The sequence below is a fragment of the Nesoenas mayeri genome (assembly GCF_963082525.1).
Source record: "Nesoenas mayeri genome assembly, chromosome: 3".
NCBI lineage: Eukaryota > Metazoa > Chordata > Aves > Columbiformes > Columbidae > Nesoenas > Nesoenas mayeri.
In genome coordinates this window covers 57,216,139-57,236,559 of record NC_137544.1, presented here as the reverse complement: position 1 = coordinate 57,236,559, position 20,421 = coordinate 57,216,139, and the positions used below count along the sequence as shown (strand labels likewise).

At 40.4% G+C, this 20,421-nt stretch overlaps 1 protein-coding gene across 1 annotated transcript in view; it reads left to right on the top strand.

The window, feature by feature from the left end:
* ARHGAP18 (Rho GTPase activating protein 18) overlaps positions 1-5,082 on the top strand; it is a gene marked incomplete at its 5' end in the record, with an annotated part of 65,570 nt that extends 60,488 nt beyond the window's left edge. Inside the window, 2 exons of the mRNA XM_080342263.1 lie at positions 1,332-1,393; positions 3,991-5,082. Coding sequence (XP_080198389.1) covers positions 1,332-1,393; positions 3,991-4,082 — 154 coding nt within the window. The 3' untranslated portion in view covers positions 4,083-5,082. The remainder of the gene's footprint in view (positions 1-1,331; positions 1,394-3,990) is intronic.
* Between the last annotated feature and the right edge of the window lie 15,339 nt (positions 5,083-20,421).

Genomic DNA, 20,421 nt, shown 5'->3' with positions numbered 1-20,421 from the left:
AATTTAGCCTGTTAGAATACATGCTTGAGGAATTAGATTAGTACTTCCAATGTCAGTAAAGCTCATGAAGCCTTCAGGAATACATGAGTGCTGTTAGTAAAATATTAGCTGCTATTTAATCTGATGGGTCAGGAATACTTTTGTAACTTTCTGGGAAGAAGATAGAAGGGAACTTCAAGTAAATAAGTCTAGGAAACAAAAAAATGAGGAAAAGAGGAAAAAAAATATTTTGTAAAAAAATGCATTTATATATAGCAACAGTATAGGTGTTGGAATATAAATACATGCATATGTTGTGCAGGTAGAGTGATTTAAAAGGAAAACTACATTTGAGTCATCCAAATACCTTTAGAAAGGGAGAAGTTTTAATCAAGCTTTTACATTTGTCTTTATAAATATGAGAAAGTAACAAATCAGAATAGACTTAGAAAAAAAAAAATGAACACATGAGTGCAACCATGTATAACTATTCGTGCTAAATCAATAATGTGCTATACTAGTTGAGCTTAAGAAGCTGCATTTTCCTAAATGCTGTTTTTAGAAGTTTAGACTTTGACAGAAGTTATTTTCTGGCTGTGCCAGAAAAGGAGTGAGAATAATGGAATCCCTTTGTAATACAGGGACTTTATTCTTCCACTGTCTTTTTTATTTTTACTTCTTTTAGTTGCAGCAAAATTAAAAACAGCAAGAATGTGGTTTTTCCCACCCAACCATAAGGCTTTTTTTTTTCAGAAATATGAAATGTTTGAGGGCAATACTTATTTTTGTAGCAGCAGTGAAAGGAAAATCAGAGGGTAAATATCAGGCTACTTGCTAATAACAATGGAATTTTCCAAAACCCACAGTTTCTTCACATCTATCTTATTTTATCTTTTCTGTAGTGTATTACTCACTTGCAGGGCTATTCATTTGCCCTAGCATGCACGGATATGCTTTTTCACTTACTGTATCAGTAAATTAGTATAAAAAATGAAGGGTTTATGACTCGTATAGGTTTATGTTAGACATTAGGAAAAGGTTCTTCACCCAGAGGGTGGTGGAGCACTGGCACAGGCTCCCCAGGGAGCTGTCACGGCCCTAGACCTGACAGCGTTCAAGAAGAGACTGGCCAATGCCCTCAGACACATGGTGTGAACTGTGGGGTTGTCCTGTGCAGGGACAGGAGTTGGACTCGATGATCCTTGTAGGTCCTTTCCAACTCAGGACATTGATTCTATGATTCTAACTACACTGCTGATGGTAATTAGCTTAATTTTTCCTGGACATGTCTACATGGCGGGCGTACAAGCTCTTTCACAATACTATTATTTATTGTGTTTTGTTCTTGACAGTGGAAATGTCCAAACACTGAAGAAAGAAGACGTCTTTCTTTATGAAATAGGAGGAAATATTGGTAAGAATGGCTTCTGAACAACTTATTTTGCTATTAATAGAATAGGATTTCTTGGTGTGTTGTCCATTGGCTTCACTATGGTTGCATTTTTATTCATGTTCCCAGTTCTCCCTGACACTAAGGCAGACAGTTAACCTTGGGGAGAAGGAAGCAGAGGTGTTGGTGTGATCATCATATCAGTAGTATCTTCTTACCTCTCCAAGGGGATGCTCACAGCTGTAACAGATGTTCCTGGTATATAGGCACAGTGAAGAAGCACAGAAAGCTTGGATAGGAAGGTGCCTGAAGTTCATTTTACTCATCTCTTTGTATTGAGGCATAATAAGTGATCTTACAATCCTTCATGCTCTGCATTTGAGCATTGCTTGCAGGTTCCTTTGGGGAAAAATGCTCAACCAGAAAGATGACCTAGTGATAAAATTTTCCAACACCTTGTCTTTCCTGCTCTGTTTTCTAGACCCTCTTGGTTAAAGCAAATAGCAAATGGGTAAGGTTAATGCCATTTTGCATTTTGAACACAATTCTGAAATTTTCTTTGGTGAATGCAGAAGTATTTTTGCATTGGAGATCAGTTTCTAATCACAGTATTTTTCATATGCTCAGGAAAAAAAAAATATAACTAGAAGGCAGTATTGGATTGGACTTACATTTACATTTTTCTTATTAACTGTGACCTCTTAAACTTTATTTGAAGTTATAAAATTACATTAATACCCTGTACTTTTTTACTTTGCAAGTTTAAATCCTGTATGTAAATTGCTACTTCCAGCAATTTTCCTTTTTACTTAATCACTATTTTAAATCAATTACTTTTTTGTGTGTGTGTGTCTAAATCAAGTGACTTAAAGTAAATTAAAAATAACACTTTTCTATATTCTGTACAACAGATATGTTTTAGTGTTTTTACTAAGTCTGATGACGAAAAATAAGTTACTAAGATAGCTGGATGCCAGGTTAATGTATCATATGTTCCCTTGCATTTCCAATATGTGCAGACATTTGTAAGACTTTTTTTAAAGGAAAGGAGTATATTTTTCTTTTACAGAGATTTGGTCACTGTAGAAAAAAGTTTTTGTAACAGAATTGCAGTGAAATTGAAACAACTTACTGTCACTTTAATCATGTGACAGAAATAGTATGGATCTCAGAGAAAATAAATTACTAGTTGCAGGTTTGTTTTGTTATGAAATAGGGTAGAAAGCTTAGATGTTTCTTCTGTCTAAATACTTCTAGACAATTTCAGCTTTAATCAGCCCTTACAAATACTCAGTTGAGATAAGATAAACTCCATTACTATAACCTGCTGTCCATGTTTAAGTAAACCAGCTGTCCTGATCTTTGCTATTCTCTTTCTGCCCAATGTGACTGACTCACGTAGAGGGACCCCAAAAGCAAGAAGACTCAACAGGCTCAAGGGACACTCATGTGCTTACACTTATGCTCATAATTGCAGCGTGCACAATGCTCTGATCCTGTCCCCTGGCAGATGGAGGTGCTGAAGTCTCCAGATGTTTACTTAGTACTGCATAGAGCTTCAGGGCACCGAATGGGACTTCTGTCATTGCTTTGTGACCAGGACTGGGTAGGGACGTGGCAAGCCACTGTCTCTGTGCTCTCACTGCCCGAACACGCTGCACTGTGTGTGGGAGAGGACCGAGTTCAGCAGCGTGGGCAGTACAGGTCATGTAGGTTGGGATAAAAATCCTGGAGGGAAGACAGGCTGCCACCTGGCAAGGAGAGTGGATGAAGAATGAGCAGATGGAGACAGAGCCTGGTTGAACAGGAGTCTTGCCTTCTCGCCTGCTCTGCACAGGGCACCCAAAGAGCTGGCAGACAAACCCAGCTGCAGCATCCCACCTCTGCTCACCTCCTGCTTCAGGAGCACAGGGGCTTGAAATGTCTGGCTGGCACACAAACTATCTACCCCAACCACTTGGCATGGTGGAGTGGGATAGGGGCTCTGCTGTAGGGCTGCAAATGCATGAGATAATGCTTTGCCTGTTCAGGAATGGGAAGAGCATGCAGATCTTGATGGATCAGCATATGCTATTTTCATCATCGCTACTAGACATAAATTAATTGCTTGTAACTCTGTACTGCTATTCGCTACTAGGGCAGTGACCTTTACAAGTGCTGTGCAGAGCTGCTGACCAAGAGGAGCAGGATAGGGAGTAAACCTTCTTAACGAGGACAAACCTTGCTGAAACTTTCAATTTAAGAGTGGGAAAATAACCTGTAGTTTTAATGGGCTTCTATGTAAATGTGAACCATAAGAGGACCAGGGCATTGCTCCTTTCCTAAACCTTTGCAGAGGGGAGCTCCCATGCGCATGATCTGTGTGAAAAATCTGACCTAGAACATACCACAGAGGTGACACAGCCCCTACGCTTCTCCTTCCTTCCTCTGTCCCCCTTCCTCCCCAAGACAGATAGGAAGGGCAAAAGCACTTCTAGGTTTTAGCTGCATTGTCCTTTGGTTTTGTCCCTTTGCACACAAAGGGCTTGAAAACCTAAACTGATGAAAGCAATGACAGAACTTTGAAAATTGTTTCTTTGGTTTTTGATACTGATGTAACCATGTATCTCTTCTGTTTCTAGGAGAACGCTGCCTTGATGATGATACCTACATGAAGGACTTGTACCAGCTCAACCCAAATGCTGAGTGGGTTATAAAATCTAAGCAGAGCTAAGCTCACAACTGATGGCAAAGGAACAACTTGTGGACTTACTTTGTAAGGCTGAATGTTTCAAAGGGATAATGTGTCCTTTCAGCATTCAACTGTTATAGATATTAATAGAACTTTATCCAGTTTAAAAAAAAAAAGTGATGGAAGCCCAATAGTGATTACCAATAATTTTTCAGTTTTACTCGCAGCAACATTTTGGATATAGCACAGTTTTCCCACTCATATTTGAAATGAGAATAACTACCTTAAATATTTTAATGGCACTAATCTACCTCCCATCTGGTAGGTCTTATTTCAGAAAAATTTATTTTTCGAACAGATGTTTAACCTCTTTATATTAGAGATCTACAATCTGTTTGTGTAGAGTTGTGTTCATATAGGTCTGTACAGTGCTAGTACACTGGAGAACCAAATCCTGATGAGCACTTCTGAATGATACAGTATTAAAAATACCTAAAACCAGTCATATGGATTTCCCAGGTGTGAAATTCACAGGAAAAAAAAAAAACCCAAACCTGCAATGCAATATATTTTGTCTTTGAAAGTCCTAATTTTGTTCACTTTGTAGGTAAGGTTTGATGAATACTATTGAAAAACAACTGTGAAAATGCTTTCTATGCAGCTTTTTTGCTAGATCTTTAAAATATTTTTTTATTCTTATTCCAGTTTATTGTATTCTTGAGATTATTTTAAAAAAAAAAAAAAAAGAGGAAAAAAAAAAAAAAAGGACCATATGACAAGGTGAGTCATTTTTGTAGCTCACCACTCTTGGCAGCATCCTTTCTGGAATATTGTCAAACACTGGAAAGACCTTTTGGTTCTTCAGCAATGAGATGCAGCTGTGTTACTTATACTGGTTTGGGGTTTTTTGGACATCTGATAGATTGCATTTTGTGAACTGCCAAAACCTGCCACTTACTAGCACAATAAAAACTTTCAGGAAGAATAAAATAACTATAGAGGAAAACTGTAGTCTGAATTCCACAGGTAGCAAACCCCCAAACCTTTCACCCAAAATCAGTGGAAAAGTGTACTGTGGAGTTCACATGGGTTTTTTGGTGTTACCTATCATCAGCTTTATGTCTGGTCTGTCCTGGTTGAGGCTGGAAATGCTGAGGCTGATAGATGCTGTCTAAACCACTTCAAAAATTAATAGTCCAGTGGTGAACTATTGCAAATACTTCTCTTTGCAGGGAAGGACTGAAAGCTCCCTGTGGACTTCACTAATAATGAATTATAATCTGACGTGGCTTGTTGCAGCACAAAGAGCTGTGGACAGTGGCTCTGGAGCCTCAGTCCCACAGCAACACTTTGGGCTTCACCAATTTGTGTACTGCTTTACAATTGATATGTAAACTAGCTCAGCCGTGCTTAAGTGCTCACACCTGTGTGCTGACTACCTGAAATAACTACTGTGAAATTATATCCTTGGGATGAAATATTTTCTTTCTGTGCACACACAGGATTATATTGACCTCGTAGGGAATATTCTACGTACAATCAAGGACTGAATGGCATTCTTTTATGTGATCAAAGCTGATTAAAGGAATAAAGGGTCTTTCTGCTGAGCTTTGGATACAGGCCCTGACTATGTTGTTCCCAAAGTAACCACTGGAACTCTCTGTTTTATATTTAAGCAGTGAAACAGAACTCTGAAAGGTCATAGAAGAATTAGACATCTACTAGTTCTATTTGTTATCCACAGCGTATGAACAATTTTGGGGGCGCAAGTATTTATTGTTTTTCTGAAGTCAAAGGCTGCCTTCATATGGAAAGGAAGCACTGAACGCTTCTCAAATGCAGGATGAATACCACAGGAAATTGTTCTAATGTGACTGTGCTCCCCTCGAAGCTCTGTCTCTTTGGGTACCCCTGGGTGATTTAGCACTGTGCCACTATGGGTGCGCCCTGTGAGACAAATCACTTCTGTCAGTAGAACAAACCACACTCCCTGTTCTTTAAGTCTAAGCAGTAGAGTAGAAAAACAGTACAATGCTTAGGTAAATATTTATGAATCTAATGTAATAAATGTAAGGTTTTTTTGTCATGTAATACAAAAATGATGTGCATTTTCATAATACATTATAGCTCTGTAAAAATTTGCTTGTTACTGGAACTCTAGATGTTATTTTAATCAGGAGCAAAGTGCAGATGATAGGAACAGCTGTACAGTTTCAGTGTAAAATTACAACCGCCCTGTGGCTATGATCTCTTAAATAACTTTGTTTCTGGTTTAGTGCCATTATCTTTTTTTAATTTAAAAGGCTCTTTTGTAATTAAATGTTGTTTTTTTCTGACTTCTTTTCTCATTTGAATTCTTATATTTGTATGTAAAATACACACAACTGACACAAGCAGTGATTATTTTTTAATTTCACACTTTGTCTTTGTAGATAGTTTGTAGTTTTGTGGGTGAAAAGGAGACATTGATTAAGTTAGAAACAATCTTGCAAAATCAATGCCTGCTGGAAAAGGAAATACTGGTTAGAAGTTTAAAACTTTGATGCAACCACAGCGCACCTTTGCTAAAGCCGTAATATAACCCTTTACTGGGTATACATGAGGGAACATCATTCCTCTCAGCATTTATTGAAAATACTGGCTCTTAATTGCTCATAATTAAAGAATTCAATTAGGGCACAAGGAGGAAGTCCAAAACGCATTCAGGTAAGCTGATAAAAATCTTTTATAATTAAGAAGACAACACTGCTTGGGTTCCTTATTTGGGGCAATTTGGCAGCCGAACATTGTTTAGCTGATGACTTGGGAAAACACATCCACGGGTTTGGGTTCTTTTTACCCAGCTGACAGATTAATTGATTCAACACTTAGTGCGCAACCCTGTGCCGATAGAGTGGCGGGAATGCATCCGGTGCAGCAGGACCGGGATGGGGGAAGAAAGGAGCGGGGCAGCACGCCTGGATGTTACGGAACATGTAAGGTTGGGTTTATGCTCAAAAATCATCCTCAAATGTATATTGGGGAAGGGTGTGCAGTGCTTGCGTGGGCTGTTGACACCTTTCTCGTGCTGCCTGCCCTCTTCAAAGAGTTTGTGCTCATTTTCCATAGCTTCCTGTACTGCCCCAGCTTGTGTGAAGCAGATGTACCATCCCTGGATAGCCACAGGTTCTGGGAAGAAAGCTGTCGTCTTGTGTTGCAGCTCCACAGGCAGCGTGTGTGAGTGTGCTGGTGAGGCTTCACAAAGGCGGGAGGGAGGAGGAAGATCCTCCCCCTCAAGGCCAGGCTGGATGGGGCTCTGAGCAACCTGATCTAGTTGAAGATGTCCCTGCTCATTGCAGAGAAGTTGGACTAGATGACCCTTGAAGGTCCCTTCCAACCCAAACCATTCTATGATTCTGTTGGTCTATGATTCTACAAATGGGTCTGCATGGATGGAAGCATTGGCTGAGTTTCCTTCAGGCCTTTCAGTACCCAGTGCCATGACTGAGAAGAATTCAGGGGCTAAGGAGATGTATTTTATCCAGTGAGTACAGATGGAGAAGGAAACATTTGAGAAAGGCCTCCTAGAAACTTTTTCCATTATTTCTTTGTCAGATATTCCTTTTAAAACTAATGAAACTGTCCAATCAAATACATTCTTTTACTAAGAGTTAAATTGCAGCAGAAAGCTAACTTGGCAAAAGATTTGCTAAATTAATGACTTCTTCTGTATCACACTTAAATATATCTGAGGATTAGACCTCTATTGTGCTATTTTTAAAAGGTTGCAACCATTCAAAATGAATAAAATGAATACATGGTTACATCAATATTTACAATAATTATTTTTTTATGTAAAGCAATAGGATCTTATGTAAAGCTTATAGGATCTTCAAACCACTGTTTGTGTGCACACAGACCACATCTGAGGCAGGTAGGTAATTGTTATTCCCATTTAACAGCTGGGAAAAGTGTTCATAAATGGCTTGCTTGCGGCTAGAAGGGGTGGGATCAATCTGATTTGCAGAAACCAAATATAATCGTCCAAAAATTGTTTTTAAAATCTGCCATATTGCCAATAACAGAAGTACGGCAATCACAAATCTGACTTCAGGGGACTGTTTTAATAAATATAATACTGTGAGTTTTAGCCTGGTTTCCAAAGGAAAGGTGTCTGGGCTAATCTCGCTGCCTATATGTGTCTTCCCCTAATTACTTTTGCTTCTCGTGGCAGACTTCAGTTATTTTTGGCAAATGGGGTGGGGGGAGGGAATGTCTCAAAAATAATTAAGTTTCCATGAGCTTCAGAAAATAAGGTACTTGGGAGACAGAGGCAGTACAAGTCTGTTGATCAGAGAAGACCACAGCATCAACTCAGCCTTTATTGAGGCACCAGAACAGGTGTGGAAGAGGGAACCTCTGCATGCTCTGACCATGGAGGGAGGGTGTGCTTGGAGCTCACAGCCAGCTGTCGGGAACTGGCATCAGGCGTTTGGATGCCAGTGAAAGCACCTGCTCGTGTTGCCTTCTGACTTCTGAATCTTCTTTGCTGACTTGATGTGGGTGATTGTTGCTGAAGCTGCTGCACTTCTCCTGGGCCGGCTTTTGTGACGCAACTTCTCCACAACTTCTGGTTAGTACGACTCATCCCCATGCCCTCTCTATGGACTGAACCACTAAGTGAGCACCTTCCCAGCCTGAGCTGTACCTGCAGTTAATGGTGTTCACAGAGGCCAGAAGGTGGGTAGTGGTACATCTGCTCTCTCTGCTTGTAGGTCTGCTGGAAATTACCTTCATCCTGAAAAAAGATCAGATCTAAAATTGGTCAGTACCCAGGGACACCCTTCACATACAGGTTTTAAACTCTAGTGAGAATGTAACTTGCTGTTCAGATTTTCGGTTCCAAATCACATGGAGGAGGTGGTGGTGGTGGTTCAAAATCCCTGCAGATGTTACCATCGATTAGTCCTTTTTGGGATGATTGAAAGGATCCTTCATTCTTCCTGTGGCACTGTAAGACGAGTAAGTAGCACTCATGCACACTGAGAGCTGAAGTCTCCGTACCTCACCTGCCACATGAGCTTTGCCCTCTGTGTTAGCATGACATTCCCTAATGCATCACTCTTGAAAATGCCTGGGTTTGGTGGAGCTGGCTCGGTTCCCGCAGGCATCCTGACCACATGCTGCCTCACTGGATCAGGTCCTGCAGGTCAGTCAGTTCTGTGCTTTTTTTTTCCCCTCCACGGGATTTCACGTGTCCTCAGAGCAGTGAAGCTGCCACCTGGTTATTGCCTGACCGTGTGTGTGCTTTCTGCTGTAACTCATCGCCGGTTTGGGAGTAGCGGAGGTTCAGCCCTACAGTGCCCACGCCTTTATCTCCCTGTCAGACAGCCGCCCCTCTGCGTGTGAGATCTCCGCACCCTGCCACGGGTGGCCTGACCTCGCTGTCCTGGCTCCACCGGGACCTGCCGCAGCTGCGGTACTTCCTGGCTCTTTCTCCTGCGGCAGCAGGTGGCGGTGCTGCACTGCGCTGGACCGGACCGGGCCGAATGGTGCTGGCCCGGCCGCCCGCCCCGTCCCTGCCGTCGCCGCGGAGCTGCGCGCCCCTGGGTACAGGCGGGGAGGTCACTACCCCCCGCCAAATGCAGGCTGGCTGAACGTGGGAGCCGCGAAATGGAGTATGTACATCTCATAATGTCTGCTCCCCTTTCCTACTCCCCCTTTTTTCCCCAATATAAATAAATCAGTGTATTTTGGAGAAGGTGAGAATTTAAAATATTATATAGTGCTCTAAATATACACATCAGATCTGTACTACTGTGCCCCTGTCTGCTTTCATCTGTGCATCCTGTCAGCTGCACTGACAGCTCTTTGACTTCCTGAAGTCATGTATACAATTTAATGTCTTTTTTGCACACCCGTGGCTAGTCACACAGTGCATAACTTAATTTATCTGAGATGGTGCATCAGGCAGGTACAACTTCAGCATCAAGTTGTGTCAGCACAGTGATGCTGTGAGGATAGAAAGCTTTGCATAGCAGAAAATCGCAAGCTCGCATGAGTTACTGGAGTGTCCCTTGTGGATTATCAACATGAAGATACATGACTCGCTCCAAATGACCCAGAATAAACGAGGGAACACGTAATTGCTTGGAAATGTTTGTGTGTCTGACTGAGGTTCCAAACCCCAGGCTGCATTGGATTAGCAACTGGAAACTAGTTTTTTATTCACTTTTTCCCCTAATCTGAGAGGAGACATTTGATTTAAATCTTGCCTTCTTATTTTGGATTAGTCTGAAACTTATCAGGGTTTCTAACCTAATTTGGTTGCTTTAGTTATATTCTAGCATGTTCCCACATTTTGCTCTGTAAGTTACGAGGCAAATGAGCTCCTAAACCCTTATTCTGGGTGCTCCTCCTCAGCTGTAGTCTGCCAGAAGCTGTCTGTATTCATAAATCTCATTGAGCCTGCACGAAGGGAGTTTCTTTCAGCTGGAACAAGAGCCTGAGTAGGTGAAATGGTGCTGAAGCTCTTACTGTGGGGCTTTGCCTATCTGTGAAAGGCAGAGCTGAGGATTGCCCATCTCAGTATCACAGCATGACTCCTTTTCTCCTGTGTGTCAGTCCCATACTTTGTACAGCATTTTGCTTCTGTGACTGTAAGATCTTTGAATGGAGCCAGGTGACATCCATCTGAGATGCTGGTTTTGTTTAAAACACTTGATCTTGAAATAAGCAGCATTTGTGAGGTATGATAGGGGTGAAACCTTCCTGTGCAGTCTTGAAGTTGTGGCAAAAATATCTGCTGGTGCTTTTAATGTGCCATTGTGAACCAAAAATAAATAAGATTTTTCTTCTTGTTGGGTTTAACAATGAGAGAACAGAGAAATTTGACATGGTTAGGAGTTCAAATATATGAAAATTATAGTGAAAACTCAGCATAATTAGGAGAATTTTTCTGTATAACCACAATGTGGGTGTTTGGGATATATATATATGTATGTATGTATAATATACATGATTACAATATTCTGCTTTTCGTGTTTTCTAAAAAATTCATAAGTTGCCTATATCAAATCTGCTTGGATCATTATAAGAGGAATTGAGCTAGTGGAGAAGTACATGCTAAGCCAGTGGCGCACTGTTGGTAAAGTTAGGAAAGAACTAATTCTTTCTTTTTTTCCAAGACTTCTGTGGCTGTGGCACAGCAAATTCTAAAAACACTTACTTGGTCCTAGGAAAAAGTAAATTAGTGCATAAACAGTATGAATAAACTGCCTAATTAGCTATGCTGATAGTGACAGCACTGGTATCCCATGTCTGTTTATTAGGTGCTGCCTCTCAAAAAATGCTGAGTGTGGGCAATGCTGATTAAAGAGGCTATTCTTCATTTGTCTCTGCCTTTACTTTTGGGTAATTTTAGCACTCCACTCTTTTATAAAGCCCTTTAGCAATATTCAAGCAGTTAGTACGACAGAGACAAAAGGTAAAGATCTACTCTGTGTGATGTTTTTGTCTGTGCCAGTGTGCTCAATCTACACTATGCACAGAGGAAAAGGCCAGAAATAATATTCAGCTATGTAACCTCACAAGGCATAGCTGATGGTTCAATCACTGTGAGTGCAGCTGGGGACTTTTTCCTCATATTCGTTACTTTATACTTCACACTGGATTTCATCTGTCATTTTTTTTAACCAGTCTTTGATATCTGTTTTTATTTTTTGAGTCTTCCTTATCAACATGCTTGTATGAACTTTCTCAAAACCTTCAACAGATTCATGAATCATGACTATATAATAGTGTCATCTTCAGTAATGGATTACTACATTTAACAATTCAGCTGTGTCATACTTGAATTTTGTTTATTTTGTGAGCAAAGACCATCTGCTGCTGGTAACTAGCTAGTGTTAATTTTCTTAATTTGTGTTACAAATTTTTGCTGAGCTTCAGTTTGAGAGTTCATCTGGAGTCTGTTCTGTAAATCCTAAAGAGATAAAATAGACGTAGAAAATTAATTTAGTTTTTCTGTTGTGATCTCTTCTTTGTTCATTCCATTTACACATTAGCTGTTGGTCCTATAGACTTCTGGCAGCCCTCCTACTCCTAAGAAAAGAAAAACTGGTTTTACACCCTTGAATCTTGCTGCACCTTGAACCGCAGATTCCTTTCACTTCCAGGGTTGACCTCTCCTCTATACCCGCTCACCTCAGGGCTCCAGGTCACATTTGAAAACACAGACAACCTTGGCACCATCCTTCCCCCTACCAATCACTTGCCCAAGAGCTCCTCCTGCTCCTGCTTAAGAACCAAAATGAGCAAGAGTGAAGTCAACCCCTGTTTTCTGGTTGCTTTTTAAGAAAAGTGTCAGTACCGTGGCTGTCATGTCCCTGTGTGGCGTGCATGTTTCGGTGGGACACCTCAGAGTGACATTTCAGAAACCTGAGTCTCGTTGGACTGTTGGCTTTCTTGTCAAGGTTTTGCTTTGACACTGATCCTCTGCTTTGTGACAATTTGATTATTAATTACTACTACAAAAAAACCCCAAACTTGATGGAATGCAACTTTTCCCCTTCTTGGAGTATTTGAATCCTAATGTAGTATTTCTTTGTCTGCTTCCCATTCAGAAACAGTTTTATTTTCTTTTCCAACTGATTCTGTTGTCTCTTTTTCCCCTCCTTCCACCTTTCCCGTTGTCTTCCAGTCCCTCCATTCTGGCGCAGTGTCCCTGAAGTCAGTGGTGTGTGTGGAAGTGGAGAGGGACAGCACTGTCTGCATTGTCACTCCGCAGTTCAGCTTCTGCAGGCGCTCAATATATTCAGGCTTGTGCCTTTACACTTCCTCTCTTCATTCTTCTCAATGATCATCCAAAGACCTGCTTAGAAATGTTAAATAACTGCTGTAATTACCCAGTCTTTCTTAAATTCTTTTTCATCTGTGTCACACTTCCTACAAATGCCATTCATTTGTGAATGAAACAGCATAGATACAAATGCTATTAATTTATTTCTCCTCTGACCTTTTGTATCACTTTTAAGTATTTACTGTGTCAGGAATGCCTTGGCTCGCTGCATTTCAGTGCGGCTTTTATCTGCTTTTGGCTTCATTTAGTTTAATTGCTCCCCTATCAATGCAGCTCCTGTCTACTCTCTGGCAAGGGGGTGTGAGAACAAGGAAACAGTAGTTTTCAGTGCTGAGTGTAGATATTAATCTCAGAAGTCATGGCAATGGCCAGGTCTTCAATATGGAGCCCTGATTTTACCTTTGTGTTAAGTGTAGAAATCTGTTTTAGCTGGGAGATGTGTAGCAGTTACAGAAAACCGAGGCAAATTTGATACAAAGTTCAGAGAAAACTGTTAAATCTCTTTCTATGGTAGAGATCTCTGCAAATTTACCCTAATAGAGCACTTCCTTGTGTCCCTTTCCTCAGGAATAGCTTGTTGTTATTCCCCTTCAAACTGTCCTCAGAGTGTAGCTAGCTGCCTTTGCAAAAAAGCAGAAAAAGTTGAATAGTCTTATATCAGAAGAATAGAAAATGTGAAGTAAGCAGAATTATTCAACCTAATTGTCTCTGGGGTCTCACTGAAGTTTATTAAGGAACAGAAGGGCCAGTTCTAACTTTTATGGGCCAGATTTGCTTAAGAATTTAGTATATTATGTGCTGCCTTCCTTATACTAGATGTCTTACACTGGAAATACGATTCAGAGTGTGTGGTTCATCCTCGTTCCCCCTGTCAAGAACATGATCCCCCATGCTCATTGAACAATGATACCTAAACAGTGAGAGACTGGTTGGCAAGTAGTCAATTATTCTTGGTAGCAATGAACTTACAGCAAATAGCATTTTTTTTCCCCTCCTTATATTTAGCCAATTCTTTGGCATAATTTGCTAAAAATTTGCACAGGGAAGTTATAAAGTTTATATCAACTTGCTTTTATGGTTGGCATGTGGAAAATACTTCCTTTTTGTATGATGCTGGAGTATTTTTGGGAGCTGGAGACAACTAACTGGTCAAGCAATTTCCAAACATAGACACTCAAGCATATTCTTAAATGGTTACTTTTTCTAAAAGGTCTATGCCTTTATCTTTAAAGCTACAGTATGAAGTTTGGATTTTGTATTCTACCAAAATCTATCAAAGGCAAAAATAATCCCAGGCCACCCACCTGTATTGATCAAATATCAATGCTACCCTGCAGTCCAGAAGTGTGCACATTGAATTGCCTGCATGGCAGAGTGAGTTTCTAGTTTTCTTTGCTCAGCGTTGTAGAAAATGAGATTACGTCTCAGTTCTGTAGGACAGAAAAATATTTAGACAAAGATTTATACTGTAAAATGTAATCTAAAATAAAGCATCCCTGTTCCTTGTTTTAATACACGGGGAGAAGGGAATGTTCAGTGAAACTAAACAGTGTCAAATCAATATCAACATCTGAAATGGAATATTTATATAAATAACAAGGCACTGATGATGTAGCAAAGTGAAATTTGAACTGCCTTGGTACATATTTTGGGCTGAATGTTACCTTGTTCAGCTGGAAGCGACAGCAGCCTGATGTTGGACCTTGTTTGCTGCGAGCTGAATGTGATCTTCAGAGAGATGGGTAGAAGCTGGAGGCTGGTGTAGTTTGTTCTGGTGAGAAGGAAGAGGTCCTCTGTGCTCCCTCTCAGCCTCACAGACATGTAGGGGTGCACCAGCCTGGCAGAACACCCAAAGAAAGAAGAGTTTCGGGCTAAAAGCTTCAGGAGTGAAGAAAACATCTGGGGATGGTGGGTGAAGGTTTCTTCTAATTTCATAAACTCTCTTGGGTTATGTGTATGCCCCGGTGGGAAAAATTCTTCTCCTGGGAATGGGAGACCTCCTATACAAAACAGCCATATCTTAGGAAAAAACAGGAGGCGAGGCCAGTCTGTGGGAGTGTCTGCTCTGTGTGCGGTGTTGAAGCTTCAGATGAGAGAGCTTCTGCCTGTGAAATGGGTATGAGCCATTCTGCAGCAGTCAGAGGTATGGCTGAGTCAAGTCGCCCATGGGGGCCCATGAGGCCTTTGTAAGCTTTTGCCATGTCCTTACACCTGCCGCTTTGCTGATATGTCTGTGGCTGCTTTCTGAACCCTGTCAGAGCAGATGGACCCTGACTGAAAGTGGCAATTCCCATGTTCTAATGGGCTGCTGAAGCCTCATGGTCCAAGAAGTGAGGGGGTTGGTAGAAATTACGAACCATATTGGCAATGGTGTCATGGGAAGAATGAGAGCCAAGCTGAGTTAGTAAACCCTTTGTAGCAACGTGACCTAGATAGAGTCATGGTCCTTGTAGGATTCCTGAGCTGTGTGCCGTGGAGGCATTGAGAACTATCAAACTCTCAATGTTATGGTAGAGATGGGGACAGGATCTCTTACTCAGCAGTGATATATATCAGAATGTCTCAGAAAGGAAAATAATTTATGCTCTCTAATAACAAAAATGTCTTGTAACAACATAACCAATCTGTTTTTGCTTCCACATTTATATGCATGAAAAAGGGAGATTTATGAAATGCACACTGTATAGTGCTTTGTTGCATATTAGTAATACTTTCCAGATCTTCTTCATCAGACTGGATCAAGCAGCCATAATACAGAGAATGCCATAGATAACCGTTTCTACCGGTAACATGGTCTTGCTGCAATTGTGCTTCAGAGTGGGCTGAGTTACAGCTTTCTGTCCATGAAAAACAAGCCGAGATGCAGGTTGAGACCAAAAACTTCCTCTGCAAAGATTCCCAGACATAGGCTTGCTTAGAAACTAATATAAAAGAGTTAAAGCATTACATTTATTCAGGCTTTTAAAATTTCCCTCATGAACACAATATTCACCAATGTCTACCAACTCTGCACCTTTCCTGGTCCTTTTCAGCTCCTTACAGAAAAAAGGTGGAGAGGTAAGGAAAAAAATATTTTAAAGTATTTGGAACTCATTCACATAATGATTTGCCATTTCTTTGAAGACATGAAAGCTGCACTAGCCTTTAATTCTGCATCTGAGATGCCCTGACTTGCAGCAGAAAATAGAGCAGATGTATAGTTCCATTTTTTTGTTAATGTGGAGGTTCTCACCTGGTGCCACTGAGCACCAGGCTGAAATTTTACCATAAAACATCTTAGAGAAAGGAGTGTCAGTAAAGGATGTTTTTGATATCATACTAAGTGGAATTCCTTAGATTTATAAGTATAATGCAAGACAAAGCAATTAAGGAGGCAACACAGCATTCACATTGCTTGTCTTTTCTTCTTGGTGTAGTTGATGCTGTCCTGCTAGTCTCTGTGGCTAGGATCCATAGAGAACTTCATAATAACTTATACCAGATTATCAGCTGGAAGTAGATTTATGCTACAACATTGAAGTGAGGCAGATAAGCCTATTTGCTGCTCAGTGTGTTAATTCTATTTTAGCAATGAAAAATGTTATGTGCAAATATATAAAGAGCTCCAGTAGCATCTGACAGCTTCCCAAATTCGTGTAGGGAGACAGCTGGAGAAGAGTACAATCAAATTACTTGCACATCTGAAGTGTTTAATCTTTTTTCCTCCACAAAAATGTTCCCACTCTTCTTTACCCATCATATAGCTTTTTCTGTAGGTAGAAATGTAAAGTATACTGAAGTGAGCTTTATTTCAGTAACGTCTGACCCACTATGATTTTTCTTAGGTACTCTTTGTCTTTTCTCCCTGATGAAGGTACCTGGCACTTACAATGCAACTCTCTTCACAGTAAGTTTATGCATTTTCAGTATAAGAGGTTGTGAAGTTTTGTATTCTGACTGCAATTCAAATGAAGTTTGTGTAAACAAGAAAATTATTTTCATGTGCTCAAAGTCATTTATGGAACAAAAATTACTAAAATATACAAGAGAAGCATTGAGAAAATATTGATTACAGACTTATTTGCTTGTTTTCTGCCATTGAAAGATGGATTTTTTTTTGAAAATGCATTTATATATCTTCTAGTAGCAGCAACATTAAAAAAGCCACTAATTACTGCCTATTACCACAGAACAACTTTCTTCCTCTTTAGAAAATACTTTAATTCTTTTTAAGCTATAATAACTTAATGTGAAGACTAATTAAGTGTTCCAAACTTTAACATCTGCACATGTGTCATCTAGAAAACAGTTTGTTATTTTGGATTATTATTTACTTGGTTCTAAGTAGCCCTTCCACTGGACTCATGAAGATATTTTGGTAGCCCATTTGCAGAAATAGTGGAGAAAGATGGCTAATATAATGATATTAATGTAAACTGACATGCACAGAAATTTATGTCAGAAAAATGAAGCATAGGACCTTACTGTGGGGTTATATAGCAAGCAAATCCATCTTTCACATTGTAGCTGAATTTGCAAAATGCGAGTGGTGATTACAGTTGACAGAGTTGTTTCCCAAAACAGGGCACCTCAGAAGGACTTTGCTTTTTAGGAGGGCAGCACTCAAAAAAGTGCGTGTGGATCATTTGTTCGTTTTTTATTAATCGACATTCATGCCACAAGCTGGGCATGTAGAGATGCTCACAATCATTAGTTGATGGTGAAAAGCTTTACTTAGTCTTGGATCCATGAATAAAAGCAGTGTAGATATGCTTCATTGTGTTTCTTCAGTGACAGAGGAGGCGGCAATAGCAAAAATGATGATCGTATTGATTCTGAAAAATGAATCCTCTCCATATTATGAGGAAATAAAGGGGGCTAATGTACCCAGAACATCGAGCCAAATTCCTGTATCATGTTTATCTCTCCCTGCTTCCCCAGCAAGGAGAACGGCTTTCCAGGTGAGCAGCCCAAGAGAATTACCTGGGGTCTCAGGCCATGGGGAAGGACAGGAGTGTGCCCGTGGTGCCACCAGGAGGAGCTCTCTAGAGGGCAGGTCAGTGGAAGGACCTGCAGCCCTTCTTACCCTCACATTGGTACCACCAAGTTACAAAGTAGAAGCAAATAGCCCAGTCCCAAGCATCCATAAGAGGGAGGGAAGGGAAGAAATGATGTTTCAGTTGCGTGTTGTTTGTTATGGCCTCAGCTTTGTGGCACTGCGTTTGTGCAAGTGCCAGCATTCTGCCTGCTCCTTTGCTCCAAGCTTGAGCGAGTTCAGAGAGACACTGGTAATGCTTATATTCTGTGCATCAGACAAAAGATAAATTACCTTCTCCTTCTGAAAGGGACAAATAGTGTTTGATTTTTTTTTTTTTTTTTTTTCATAATTAAGGAGGGGAGAATGGTCTGGCAACAGCTGTCAGGGGAGGAAGACACCAGACTACACAGGTGAGCATGATGCTCCCCCGCACAGTGCCTGCTGCAGGTTCAGTCCTAATCCAGCATCTGATGCTTCCTGAGAAAGAAGCACCATGACAAGTTTAACACATGCTGCACATACAGTAATTATGCATTTGTCAGCTGGTGTCGCTTGAAAAAAGCTCTTAGAACAAAATAGAGGGATTGAATAGAATGTCTGCTAGTGAACTGCAAGAAGGCAATTCAGAAATACCATAATAAAATGGTTGCTACTGACTGGAGTCTTGCTTGCAGTGAATTACGTCAAATATATTTGCCTCTTCTTGTTCTACGGTGTTTCCTCCAATTACATCGTTGCCTTGGAGGGACATTAGTTCTTCATCAGCTTCTTCAAATTGGGTCTGGAGACCACACAACAAAATGTTGTCTCCCGTACAGTGGAAGAAACCAGCTAGAAAAAACACCAGTTCCTTAATGCAGTTGCTCATTACCCACAAAGAAAATGATTTTAGCTATATTGACACAATGGTTGACTCTTCCATGCTCTTGTCTCTCCAGTCACATTAAATAAGCTTCAAGGGAGTGCGTGATGAATATTTATTCTGTTTATTAGTTTGAAACAGCACTAACCATAAGCAGATCAACGAGAGACAGACTGTCAATATGTGTATGTCTAACTGCTGTGAAAAATGAAGAACATGCACCTTTGGCACCTTTGTTAAATAAGTTCTTGTTCATTGCTGTAGACAAGGATGTCTGGTTTTGAGGGAAGGCACATAGGGAAAGAAAGCAGTTGAATTGGATTTCATTGACATTTTTTAAGCTGATATCACTCTGTACTGTGCAAGCACAAGAGGGTTTGCAGTGTATTTAGGCCTTCTTTAGAGACACTTGGTTGGCAGCTGTCTTCCCACAACTGGAGAGGAAAATGTGAGATTATATTTAATTTTTATGTAATATAAGATTATATAGTTACAAGATGTCTGTGTGCTTGTAGAGCCTGTGCAGCTGATGACAGCATGCTAATCACAGTATTTGCAACAGTTTAGAAGGAAGAAATGGGACACAGCATTCCCCCTGTATTAACAAGCCTCTGAAAATCTGTGGCTATATAATTTCCTTCTATGAGATTGTGATTTTTGCAGATGTACCGGGGCTGCATCTTCCCTGGTAGATCCATCATGGCTACAGCATATGCGCTGTTAGCAGTTTTCAGCTTTGCCATGTAGTCGTAGATCACACAGCACTTTCTTTAGGCAAGGTAATGCCAGTGGAATATACTCTTGAGAAATGAAAGTGATTTGACCCCTAGAGCTCATTTTTGTTTTCAAGATCTACGGCAACCCTTGCACTCCGAATGAGTTGGTTTTGGACAGGGGACTTCTGAGTGTGGTAATTGGTTTTCCATAAAGGATGGAAAAACTGTTAGTGGTTTTTGGTAAACCTCTGCCTGCATTGGAATTAAGGAAAGTAACACCACTGTGGCTTTCTTCATGGCTTTGCTGGTTCTTTGCGTCACTTATTTCCTCAGGATGAAACAAATTAAAGATGAATTTCCCTTAGTTCCCAGGGTATCCTAACTGTAACTGGAATAAACCCGAAACTGAAAGTCTTTTAGACTGGGCCTATTCCAGTGGGCATATCCTTGCATACTACTTACTGGACTACGATTTCTATATAAAGACAATGAAAAATAAGAGAAATTCTCAGTATAGAAAAGTACTATATTTTCTAAAAAATCTTAAAAATGAACACCAAGACTGAGATCCAGGAACTTAATTCTCTTAGCAGTATTAGGAAATTCTGTTCTTCCTTGTTTACCAGGGAAGAAACTTGCTGAGTAGCCTGAACTCTTGCATCTGGATTTATGTGCCATTTTTAGGCAGGGAAGACATGGCAAACCTTAACTGCAAATTTAGGAAGCAAATTAAACAAGAACATGTGCTCAAAAGTGCTCATTTCAGTGTTTTAGATATCTAAAATTTCAGCCCAGCAGACAGAATTCCTTCAGTGGCTGCTGTCGAGAAAAGCTTTCTTAAAGCTTTCTCTGCTGTCACTCAGTGTTGCCCTGCACCTTCCCTTCTGTTCTCCTGTTCCCTCACCTGCCTGCCTTTCCAGTGTCACTTTTTCCTTTATTTTTAGTCT